This window comes from Streptopelia decaocto (genome assembly GCF_964273445.1).
Source record: "Streptopelia decaocto genome assembly, chromosome: 1".
Taxonomy (NCBI): domain Eukaryota; kingdom Metazoa; phylum Chordata; class Aves; order Columbiformes; family Columbidae; genus Streptopelia; species Streptopelia decaocto.
Window position 1 is genome coordinate 202394922 of NC_138663.1, and position 13367 is coordinate 202408288.

Below are 13367 nucleotides of genomic sequence, written 5' to 3' on the forward strand. Positions count from 1 at the left end.
GATCTCAGTTGTCCCACTGTAGTCTTTTGAGCAGTCTGTCATAAGATTAAGCTGAACACCAAAATCAGATGCTACAAAGATGGTAATAAACTTTGTATCCTTTCAAACTGAGGACATGATGAATTTTCTTTGCTTCTAGTTGTCTTCATATTAAAAATACCTTGATAAAGTCAAGGCATGGCAGGGGTAGATTTTGGATGAAAGTAGTTGTATTGCTTTGCTTTTACCTGGGTGACTACAGAGCCTCCTGCTTAATTTTATTTGCAAAAAACTGCAAGACTCAGCATGTGAAGCAGAAAATGTCATGGATGTGTACTCTGGGCCGGCTGCCCAAAACTTTTAATGATCATTATACATCCCTCACATGGTATGTGACAATTTTCTCATCTTGATACATGAATCTTTGTTTAAAACAAGAGCTGAAAGGGCTATCTTGGAGTTTAACTATGTGATTCCAAGACAAATAATAAAAAGTCAGCAACAATACTAGGAACTGATAGGAATGTGAAACAACTTCTGGTTTCCTGATGCATTATTGAAGACTGCTATGATAATTAAACCGGCAAAATTCAAAGCTCTGAAAATAAATACAGTGGTTAGCGTTTCTTAAAAGATGAAGCTGAGAGAAAACAGGAAAATTTTTCACTCTCAATTCAGAAGTTATCTAAAGCCTGAGCTCTCTGAATGTAGCTCACTGCCTTGTTAGCATTGCTAAATGCATTCCACTTGGGTATACTATTTGCAAAGAACAAGCTGTTTTGATGTTATGCTCTTTGTCATAATCCATCCAGTGTTTTTAAAAGCTCAATTTTTAAAGGCTTCTGCAAACTGTCATATGTAGTCTTCATTGATGATTATGTTGTTGATATTCATGCTACTTCTTTCAGTGTTTCTGCTGCTGCCTGTACAGTGAAGGCTGCAATGGAAATCTGCCTCTTAACTTCTTCCCAGGCTTCATGTTGATCAGCTTTGTTTTTAATGTCGAACATGGCATCATAGATCCCTGGGAATGATTCTCCTGCATACTTGTTATGGCTGCTTGGAGCAAAGATAACATGCCTGTAGGGAAGTTGAGGGAAAAAAAATAACAACATTCTGCATGAGGAAAATAAAACATACTATTTTCTGAATAAAACTAAACTCTTTCTTTGTCATCTGTTAAATTCTTGACACTGAAGATGTAAATAAATAGGATTATTGCAGTAACAATACCTATCATCTATGAAGCAAAAAAAATAAGCTACATTATTCCATGGAAATTCTAGAACTTCATACTTAAGAAGACTTCAGATGAAGTTGACTGAAGTATTTTCATTTCCCTCATTTTGGATTAAATGGAAAGATTAAAAAAAAGCCAGTTGCTTTTCTCACAGTTATATACAATCTTCAACAGATACAGGCATGCTTTGAGGAGGAAATTTGATGCTTTAACAAAGACTGTTATCAACAGAATTTTAATAAGTCATGAGAGGTACAAGGATTGTAGAACTTAAGTTCTCTTTCTGCAGTTACTTTTTATTGGAACTTTTCAGCAAAAAGATTACTGTTCTGAATTATGCAGACCGGCAGAAGGACCAAAAAGCTAGACTTGGCTCTTCTGCCTCTCAAACAGGATTTACTTCTTGAAGTGGATGAGAGAATTACTGAATTCACTGTTGTTGAAGCGCTACTCCCTAGACTGTATTTGCTGGCATGACTATTTTTCTATAATTGATCAAACTGTAGATACTTCAATTATACCCTATTTCACTTTCAAACAGTAATAGCTTCCTAAAAATCCTTTATGACTGAAATTACTTGAACTGAGTCGAGAGTCAAACTTTTAGATCTGTTTCAAAGCCCACGGAAGTGAATGGAAATGGGCGGACTGATCTGAATAGGCTTTCAACAAGACTCTTCCTCATTCTCTATAGTGTATCCCACTGAAGTTATCTCTAATTTTGTTTTGCCTTTTCAAGCTTATTTATCCTGTTTAATTTGCTTTTACCACATTGAATAAAATCATTGCAATTCCATTTAGAGACCTGAAAATCTTAAAAGGATTCTCATAAGGTACTATAGGCAGAGAGTGAAAAATAAGCCTTTCTTACCTATAGAATGGCCTGCCAGGTAATCCAAGAGGATCAATGAAAGCCCTTTCTAGAAACATGAGCTGATCATTTAGTGATCTAACAGCAAGGAGGCTAAAAACAAAACAAAACAAAACCAAACCCAAGAATATGTTAGGTACAAAGCATTTGGCCCACTCTCATTCTACGCCCCAATGTACACAGCTTTGGATTTATGAAGAACAGTAGATCAAAGATGTTGAATTTAAAGTGTAGCCCACAAAAGACAGGTCATACCAGCTAATCTGCACAACAGGATTATGCTGATATGTACCATGAGATAGTGTGGTTCATAACTTGAAAGTCTTTTAAAGCAGCTTTTAAAAGCCAAGCAATAGTGTCAAAGACAGAGACTTCCAGGTATTTTCTCTCATGTTGCACCTTATTCCTTTATCTCCTTTTCAGTAGGATTCAGACCATTCTCTTGTACAACAGTTTTCTAAAGACTCTATTTTCTACAAAGCCAGCCAGCCACAAATTACTTCAATAAAATCACATTTATTTGAATGTAAAACCACAACATCTGAGAAACAGGAACCTTGTGATGTTAGAATCATCTTCTGAGTCATCCAAGAATTGTGCTTTTCTGATGGCAGATTGTAAATTTCCTAGAGCAGAGACCATCTGTGCCTTTGTGCTTTGAAAAGCTCTGAGCCTACTACCAATGTTTAACAACTAAAAGAACTGTGAAGAAGATTATACTCAATATATGTTGGTTTGGTAGTTTACATCCAAAGAAACCATGGTAGAGCTTCAAAGGCATTCACCAATAAAGAGTGGTAAAATTTATATCACAGTAAGCCTGTAGTACCTACTACTGTCAATGAAATTGCTTCAAGTTTACATTGGTGTAAATGGAAACCGAAACTGGTTGGTTGAATTAAAGATTAGATTTACACCATCCATCAATGAAACCATTTTGAAAATGTCACATACATGTCATATGTCATAAATGTCATATTTTACATAAGAAATTATTGTTAACTCCTTTATCTTGAGAGTTGCTGCCATTAAAAAGATGGCTTTTATTCTCACTTAGGCTTCCATAAGGGTAAGCATATGGCTGAACTAGATTTGTCCCAAGAAATGTAACATACACATATGTATATACAAAAGGAAGTTTCGTTTGTCATTCTGGGCACAGCCTACAATGAATAAATTAAGAATTAAGTCAAGTGCAAACTAGGCCTTTTGGCATAGGTGGTGCACAGAATTTTTTGAAAGCTCATCAAAAAGTTTGCCATGACTACAATCATGGCATAGTTTGATTTGGTTTGGTTTGTTTTTTTTTCCATTAAGTGATCCCAGTATCATGACAACTAGAGTACTGGCAGACAAAGACCACAAATCAACATTTGTTCTTTAATGATAATCCAGTGACAAAATCTTAAGACATGTCTCTGCTCAGAGAGAGTTACACAACTGAGCTGGCTCTGCTTATGCTAACCAGCATTCTAGTCACATCCATGTATCATCCTGGCACTGCTTGTCAACTAAAATCTGTCAAGAGTTGACAATAATTAGCTTGGACACTTTTTGAAGCTAACATGGCTCTGCAGTGTCTCTTATGTCCACTAATTCAAAATTTCTATACTTTTGTTTCCTAGAGTAACCAGATCCTTAAAGACAAGAGTCCATAAGGACTTATAATGAAACAAATGACTGACAGTAATTTGTCACCAAGGTTATTTAGGGGACTAAATGCAAATGAAAACTATGCCCTCTGGGCACAGAGGTCTACAGGGAGTATTTGACTGGAAAAAACAAAAGAATTAAACTTACTTATTGATATCAATTTGTTGCAGTCTCTCATGAAAACTGGCAGCAAGTTCTGTAAAATTCTTCACAGCTGAGAAGAGAGCATCTGGAGGGAGCAGGAAGGAAGCATTTAACTTCAGATTCTAAAGGAATCATTTAACAAATGAAATTCTTCAAATTAAAGCTTTATCTTTCACTGTGATCATGATGTGTCAATTCTGACTGAATGAAAATCAGATGACCTCATACTTCTACATTAAAAATGATGTAATTCTATGTGAAAACTTTCCTTGGAGACAACAGAAATCAGTATTTTTGTGAATATTATTATTTTTTACTTGAAGAGTGTGTAGATATATGAAGAACTAGAGCACACATTGCCAGAACCAGACTGTTCAGGTAGGTCTGGGATTTTGATATTGGTCATTAGCTGCCAAGTCCTAAACTGAAAAGTGTATAATGTTGCCAATAAAATAAAGGCTCCTCAAGCAGGAGGCATATTGTGAATCCCTAGAACACGAAATAAAATTTCACAATATCCCTGTTGTGGCATAGGGATGAGCTGTTCCTGCCTAACCAAGGCCCACGGCAAACTTCTTATGGTGCCTGCACTTGCCATCCTGTGCCTATCAACTGAAACAAGTTCTGACTGGATATAAGGAAAAACTTTTCACTCTGAGGACAGTCAAGCAATGAGGTCCAGAGAGGTTCTGTAGTTTCTGTCCTTGAAGGTTTCCAAGACTAGATGGGAAAAAACCCTAAACAACCTGGTCTGACCTCAGAGCTACCCCTGCCTTGGGCACATCGACCTAGAGACCTCCTGAGGTTGCTTCTAATTTGAATTATCTTCTGGTCCTATGATCAGTGTTGGACAGAGAATTATCCAACACCATAAGCTGCAAAGCAGTGTGATTTTTTTTTTAGGGACCAAGACAAACGTATCTCCTGGCCAACATTGGTGACCCATGCACAGGTCAAAGAACAAAACTGGAAGTACTAGCTCTACTTGGCAGTGGCGTATTCTCTACACAGGCATACTAGTGACAGAATATTCAAATTTCAAATTATTGGAGGGTGTGGCTGTTTTATTTACTGTTCATACAGCACAGCCCAAGGTAAATACCAGGTCATGACTAAGATATACATTAAGATAAGGCCATTATTACCATTAACAGAGAAGTGTGATGAAAGACTGTACATACCAAAGGACACATTGTATGTTGCCAGTTCCTTTTCATGATTCCTTGACAGATTATAGATGATGTGAGCATAGTTGCTCACAGCTGATGCATAATCTCTACAGTCGAAAGGAAGCACAACGGAGTTGGCCAATTCAAACACCAGCCCTCCCCGTACCTGAGCTACTGTCAGGTGATTCTTGAAAGTGGGATCATAAAACCTCTCCACAATTTCATAGGTTTCATAGACACTGTGGTAAACAGGATAGCTGCTATATTTTTCTACATTCTGAAACAAACCAACCCAAACAAAATCGTTATTGAGCTGCAGACACTTCAGCTTTGCTTGAGAACCTTTGTTGTGGGATTCAAGACACTGTAAAGTTAAGTGTTCAGATCACAGTAATCCTAATTAGCCACTACAGAGAGCCAAATGAGGAGAACTGCTCAGTAGTGGCTCTCTTAGACACCAACCTATGATGAGATGAATGGTCATTTAAAGATGCCTCTCCTCACTGTCAATGTACAGAGCCTAAAATAATAGTTAAGAACAGACACCCAACTTTGAGTTGGCTACATAAAGGTGAGATTGCCCTTCCTCTCTTTGCTTGGATCTCAGCAGTCATTTCTGTTTCTATCTTTGGATATGACTTCAGAGGAAAAGACCACATTGTCCACCTTGGACATTCCTCAGTTAGTTTCATCTCACTGTACGCTCCAGAGTCAAAAACGTATTTTCCATAAAACATGAACCATTTTGAATTCAAAGCTTCATTAGCTATTATAAATCATTCAAAAGTCATCATAAGCCACTCATAAGCCTTCATCAACCACAGGTAATTTTGAGCACATCCACTTGCACTGAGCAATGGTCCTTTTGTCTGACTGGCACCAAACTGATCATTCCTATTTATTAAATATTTGTGTTGTAGTGGCACATAGAGATCTAGTAATGAACTGGGACTCCAACGTGAGATATTAAACTGAACTATTCCCAAAAACTGGCAGTCTAAATGGTTCAATTACAGGTGATATTATTCAGGAAGTTACAGAGGAGACAAAATAACAGACACAGACTTACCCAATTTTTACTGTAACGTGCTCTGCCTGAAGCGATGCCAAGACGTTGAAAAAAGACTTCAAAGTCATTGCCAGAACCCAGTTTATTTATTCTTTTAACAAGAGAGAGGAAAATGCCCTGAGTGAAAATACTTAAACTAGAATTTATTTTGCTTACAAGTATTGTGGTAATTATTCTGCAGTCACAGCCACAGTCATTACACAGTCTTGCCCTAGTATGCTCTTTCTGTCAATATACCATGAATTGCCTGTGACCCTGACATTACACGCACCTCATCAGCTGCATTCTCAGAGAAGCAGAGTCATCATTCTCAGGGGCAGAGAAATCAAAATCTCAACAGGAGAATTTAACTCACTGTCTTTTATCATTGAGAAGACCAAATGACCTTCCTCATGCTGAAATTCAACTATCGCACCTCAGAGAAAACAGAACAGTGCCAGCATGGCTTCACGGAATACAGTAAATCTTTGAGATTCTATAGAGAAACCCTGGTAACTTTGAAGGACAATGTTGTAAAAACCTGCCTGATGTCCTCCCCAGCCACCCAAACCCAGGGGCCTTCCAGAACACTGGAAGCAACTGCAAGGGAAAGCTGCTGTGTTAGCACCTGGTGTGCCTGCCGCTGGCTTATACATGCTACTCTTATTTGTCTAAATCTCTAGAAACTACACAAACATTTTACTTTTCATATATAAAGCCTTCTGTCCATGTTACAAAGGCAAGTTCATGAAACTGTTGTACAATAATGTATCAGCTGCAATCAATAAAGCTCTGAAATTCATACCAGCTGAGAATCACACAATTTCTTTTACACGCTTAGTTTTTCAAGTGGATATTTCTTTAAAACCCCCACTCTACAAGTTATAATAATTCTTGGAATTTCTTTTATTTTCTTTTGTCACTGACCTGGGGACCTCTTTATATTCTCTTGATGGATTTTTTTTATACCAGCTCTCATAAAGAGATTTTCCTTCAAACCCCTCATCAGGACTTGGTATCTAGAAAAAGTATATTATAAAAAAAAGACAAAGGGAACAATTTTAAATGTTACCAAGCAACAAATCTGCAACCTGGCATCATGTAAAGTCTATGGCTTAGGGCAATGAATAAGTCACAGTCTTAAGTCCCTCAACCTTTCTGCGTTTCCATTTTAACAGCTCAAATACATAGTATTTTCCAGAGGAATAGTTCATTTGCTAAAAATAGGTAGAAAACACAAGTAAAGCAAAACATTTCAAGTCAATATTTACATTCTGACACTTATTTATGAGATTTTCAGCCATTTAATTTAAATATTCAACACAAAAATCTCTCAGTTTTGTCTTGGCTTAATTCAAAACTGTTTCTACCTTGTTTTAGTTCACAAAAAAATATTTTCATGGATGCAGCAGTAACCATAGAAGGGCAAAGGGTACAGTACTTGGTGTTTACATAATCATAACTGCTACATAGGTACACAAATCATGACCATCATAAAGCGTGTATTTATCACACTTTTCAGACTACCTTTCTGATTACTGAGAAGGCTAACCACTGTGGGAAGTTTTTCATCTTTCCTTTTTATTGATGGGCTGCTGAGGTTTTATGATCTTTAATCTATGAATGATTATTAATATAGATTCTATTATTAAAATATATGCCTAGAATCTAAGAATTATTCCACAATCAGAATAAAAATAAAACTAATATATTTGGGATTTTTGGTCAGGAAGGCAACCGTTCACAGAACAGCGTTAACACTATTTGCCACAGATTAACTTTGGATGGGATCCCACAGGACTTGCTTCCTGATCAGCATTCTCTGCAGGCATTGACTACCAACAAGCTGTGGTTACTCACATTCTTCAGCCTTTGTTGCTGCTTTCCAGCTTGAGGAAGGGTTACGCAACCATGCTTACTGGTATTTAGGTCAATATTTTAACAATGGATCTTGGTGCCCAAACTGAGGCTCTGCTGATCTGATTTTCTGACTGTTCTGAACACCTGCATGTAGCACAGGTTACCATGAGAACTGCAGGTGATCAGCTCTTCTGTAGTTCGGGACAGAAATATCTTTATCTGGGCACCTAATTTTAACAGAGTTAAATTTTATTTGTTGTCTTTCAATTGCCAGAAAATGATTATACTGAATGACTACACTTCCTTTCCTTTTGTACCGGTCTAAGGCCAGCTTCCAAGAGATAACAAATTATTGACCCTGGAAAAGACAGATGACTGAATATATATAGCAGATGAAGACAGATATAGTAGATTCATAGAATACATACAGTAGCTGAATGTACATTATATATATATGTATATAAACAACACACACAGAAGACTAATTAAATGTTCATGTTTTAATACAAATGAACAGGAAAAAAACAACCAAATAAAACAACTAAAAAAAAACCCCAACAACAACAAAAAAACCAACCAAACAAAAAAACCCCACACAAATAAAAACCCCTTAGTGCCAGTCTCTAAGAGCCACTCTCAAAGCAAGCAAATTCTTGCATCCAAGATGGTGAGGCTATTTCCTGAGAAAGGGCCCCCATCTTTTAATTTTGTGTGCCACACAAACGTGTGTTAGAGCATCATGGTGAGAGCCAGTGAATCTCTAACAGGCTACACTGAAGCTGAGCACATTGACCATTTTCACATTATGCTGAAAACACTGTAGGAAGCCCAATTTTTTCCCCTGCCTAAAGGCAGTCCTAGTCTCCCACTACTGTGGGCACCCTAGTAGTTGAACTGGGCAGCCAAGTTTGTGCTTGTTTCTGTCCTCTGGTTCATGACTTTTTAAAATTATTTTGTTCTTAGGAGGAATAATTTCACAAGAGGAATGGAAAAATCCCCTAATCTTGAATAGCTAATAATTTAAAGGTTTACGTTTGAAATCTCTTTGCCACTCCTGGGAAAAAAAAAAAAGCTCCAGTTACTTAGCTATTGTCTTAGACGAGGTACTGCAGGTAGAAAACAAGGAATCATCTGATACCATATTTTATACACAGAGCCCCATTCAGTAAGTAAGCACTGGACACACTGGCTAAAAATTTCAAGCAGTATTACCTCTTTAGTCAGACTGTACACCAGTCTGTACATCAGTGGTGTGCAATCCACACGTAGTGTGTAGTTTCCTGAAAAACAGGGAAAACTATTTATCCAAAGAAGCAAGTTCTGCTCAGCTGAAACCTTGTGCCATTATTTCTCAATAAGAAAGTGACTAGAGAGCTACACTCTCCACAAGGAACTCACTGATTGTACCTGTAGAAAGGTTCTCCTCCTGTGACCTTGTCAGAGCATTTATATTTGTTAGGATGCCCCTATGTTTGTTACACACATTATAAGAGGAGGAGCTGAATCTAAAGAGTTATCATAGAACTACTTCTTGTCCCTTACCATGGCTTCCCAAATACTGTAGCTACTGTAATGGACTTCTTCCCTAAGGAACAGGTGTATCTGAAGGATACTTCATGATTCTGGGTCACGGTTTCTCCCCATATCAATTCCTGAATTAATGCAATAACATTATCACATTGAAGCTTTCATGGATCTCCAAGCCAAATTGCCTCCCGGTCATCTGTATATACCATCACATTCCTGTAAAACATAAGTCAAAACTATGTACCTTCAATGGAGGAATCTGCATTGATATAAGCCACTCCTCGTGCTTGCAATACTTTGGCATTTTCCTATGAGAAGGAAAAGAGGAATAAAATGCTGATTAACTTTTTTTTCCTCAGAACTATTTTCCCATCCAGAGAAGTAGCAGTTGTTTCAGGGAAAGACATCATATACTGCAAGGAGCCATATCTTCTTGGTAGTTCAAAAGGAAATTTAAGAGTGTGTGTGTGTGTGCGTGTGTGTGTAAAGAAGAGAGAGGGAAGGAGGGAGGGAAGAAATGTTGCTTTCTGGTACAGATTAGGGCAACAAAGATGATTAAGGGAGTGAAGAATCTCCCTTATGAGGAAAGGTTGAGGGAGCTGGGGCTCTTTAGCTTGGAGAAGAGGAAACTGAGGGGTGACCTCATTAATATTTACAGATGTATAAAGGGTGAGTATCACGAGGATGGAGCCAGGCTCTTCCCGGTGACAACCAATGATAGGACAAGGGGTAATGGGTTCAAACTGGAACACAAAAGGTTCCACTTAAATTTGAGAAGAAACTCCTTCTCAGTGAGGGTGCCAGAACACTGGAACGGGCTGCCCTGGGGGGTTGTGGAGTCTCCTACTCTGGAGACATTCAAAACCCGCCTGGACACCTTCCTGTGTAACCTCATCTGGGTGTTCCTGCTCCGGCAAGGGGATTGGACTGGATGATCTTTTGAGGTCCCTTCCAATGCCGAACATTCTGTGATTCTGTGAGATTTCTCAAAGATTTGGCACTGTGAAAATTTCTCTTTGAACACCCTTGGTTTACCTCAGCCCACTCTGTCGATCCTAACAAGCCAAATTCCTCTGCATCCCAGCTTGCAAATATCACTGTTCTCCTTGGCCTCCATCCTGCAATAAAAGACCATGAAAACTGTATTACAGAAATAAAGTTAGTTACATGTTAGTTACATGGTAACTAATGTGAAAACAAATGTAGCTTTTTGGGGGCTCCTCTTCTACCCCTGATCTGTAGGGAAAGAGTTGCATTTAAGGAACTTCAACATCAACTTCTTCATCAAGCTAATCTAATGACGGTTTGCTAAATTTGTATCAGTCTCGGTTCTAATATCGAATAATGTGCTTGCACACAAATTCTTCAAAAAATGCTTTTCTACTCTTTTTGCACTGTTCAATTTAGTACACATTGCATACAAGTTTCTACTTTGACAGCAAAGTCTTGGCCATGTTTTCATATCTATTACTGAATTTCTTTGACCTGTCTCCCAAATGCCGAATTTCAAACTCTAAGGAATTCTCTATCGCTCTGTCAGATCACCTTCAAAATGAAGATCTTTTGCTTGAAGTTCTGCATCTGAGCTAAACCCAGGTCAAATGGAACAGGCTCTGTTACCCTGCCTCTGTATCTTTGCTGAAAGTTTCCTTTGAGTCTACTGGAACCTGTTCATCTTTTACTCCCTGTTTTTTTTACCTTTTTCTTTTTTTTTTTTTTTTTCCAGCTTGTATTCCAAAGACAGTTTGCTCTTATCCAATAGCTGGGAGGGAATGGAAAGAAAACTAAATGTCATGAGTTTTTCAGTACGATGGGTAGGCAAAGCAAGCTCCTCTAGCACAGTATTTGAGTTATGTCAGAGGTTCTATCCACAGGATGTCACGCAGGGAGACAGCATTTGTTCTGACAGCAGCTGAAACTTCATGCAGTTGACATTTGCTCCTATTCTAATGTAACTAGGCATGAGGTATTTTTAACCATTACCTCCTACTATGTTTGCACAGCTCATTCTTTGCATTACACAGACATGCTCTACTTATTCTTGGGTCTGTCTCCAAACTACAGTCAAGTGCTGAGAAGGTTCTCGATGTTGCCCCATATCAATTTTATAGGACCATTGAAACATTCAATTTGACTAGCCTCAAATACACAGTAAGCAATTGTGTCTAGACATCATATTTATTTCAGTATCCCTCATTTTGTGTTTTGTTTTCCTTTAGGTGTCCTTTGTCTTGAGCAAAACTACTTCACATAGACCAAGGTTGTAACTGGAACAAATTAAGTGCTGCAGAGTGAGATACAGTGAGATACACATATCTAATATTAAGCATATGCTTAAATCCAAGAGAACTCAAGAGGAACTGCTGAGAGCAGTGACTTTGATGTGTTTTCTTCTTTCATCACACTACCTTTCTTTTTCAGTTTTCCAAAGCTTCTCACAATCTCGTGAACCACTGCTGCCCCACTCTGAGGATCAATGCCACCAAACACCCATGAGTCACGGTGGCCTCCCAGGATGACATATCTGTCTGGATAAATGAATTATGGAAGTTTACTTAGAAAGACTTTTTTCCTGACATATGGATGTTAATTGGAAGTAATTTATCATTTTCCACATAGATGTCAGGCAACAAAGCTTAATAGTTTATAATATACATGATAGAAATGTGAAAGACATTTTAAATCTCCAGAGATATTTTCCTGTATTTTCAGACAGTGATAAAGAATTTGCCAAACACAACAACTTGATCATATAAGAATTAAAACCTCTCAAATTCCCTAATGTTATTTCTATTATTAGAAATACTGCAGCATTCCTCTGAAGATAGAAGCACCTTTTCATATTTTACAACAGTATGTTTCATGGTAAAGCTGATCCACTAATTATATTTGTACAGCACGCCAACTCACAACATTAAAGTGTGCAGTATTTCTCTGAATATATATATAGTCAATCATCAAAAGGGTTGTCCAAATCATGACAGCTATGTGATTAATAAGATCAAAGCCAGACTAGATCTCTGTGCTACTACAATATGGTTAACAGTTATACTTCAAGCAACGGGGAAGTGCTGCACTTACAAGATAAATGATGTTATCATCACCCTAGAGATGTCTACATATCTGTTTTTTTAGACTGTAAGATTGCATTGGTTACAAGAGACTGTAAGAAAGACAAAAAGTCAATAGCGGTGGACATGATGTCTTCAGATAGAATGAAAAATCCATTCCCATGTTAGTAGGGAAGAATATCCACTTAAGAATACTCTTTCAATTGCTAAATTACTTGCCTGAAGACAAATATTTCTGCCTTTGTTATGACTCCCCCTTGAAAATCAGCATTTACAGTGAAAGTGCTGACATACCCTGAACCATATGAAAGCTGGTACAATAAATATTTCAACACCAATGATCAAGTAGTGCAATATTTTAGAGAAAACTATACTCTTCATTTCCCCCTTCTAACTATGAAGTGCATGTGGAGGTCACTGCATGCTCACATTACACTGAAGACAAAGAACCTTACCTGGTTCCACTGTGCCTCTGATGGTACCAATCACATTGTAAATCCTTGTGATTTCGTTGTGGCTGTGAATGTGCATTTTTACCTTTCTAGTGTATTGGGAAGAAAATCCAAAGAGAAAATCCACCAGATTAGATAGCAAAACATCTTGACACCTTTCAGAAGTCGATAATATAAAGTGTAAGGAAAGCATTTTGACCTTCATTAAACCAAAGTAAATCTGAAAAGATTTCAGTCCATTTTTTTTTCTGGATTTATACTTGTGCAACTAAGAACAGCATTTAGCCCTTGAGAGTATTGTACTGTTATTAATGTCAGGTTTATACAGATAACAGGCTTAGAACTCCAAATTC

At 37.7% G+C, this 13367-nt stretch overlaps 1 protein-coding gene across 1 annotated transcript in view; it reads right to left on the minus strand.

Moving 5' to 3' along the window:
• Window positions 1–420: 420 nt before the first annotated feature.
• The window catches only part of LOC309453100 (putative N-acetylated-alpha-linked acidic dipeptidase), a 30352-nt gene continuing 17405 nt past the window's right edge, over window positions 421–13367 (minus strand). The window contains exons 9-19 of the mRNA XM_082076282.1: window positions 13018–13103; window positions 11900–12019; window positions 10527–10609; window positions 9736–9799; window positions 9177–9244; window positions 7032–7123; window positions 6126–6216; window positions 5069–5333; window positions 3891–3972; window positions 2091–2183; window positions 421–1059 (exon numbers count right to left, since the gene is read on the minus strand). Coding sequence (XP_081932408.1) covers window positions 870–1059; window positions 2091–2183; window positions 3891–3972; window positions 5069–5333; window positions 6126–6216; window positions 7032–7123; window positions 9177–9244; window positions 9736–9799; window positions 10527–10609; window positions 11900–12019; window positions 13018–13103 — 1234 coding nt within the window. The 3' untranslated portion in view covers window positions 421–869. The remainder of the gene's footprint in view (window positions 1060–2090; window positions 2184–3890; window positions 3973–5068; window positions 5334–6125; window positions 6217–7031; window positions 7124–9176; window positions 9245–9735; window positions 9800–10526; window positions 10610–11899; window positions 12020–13017; window positions 13104–13367) is intronic.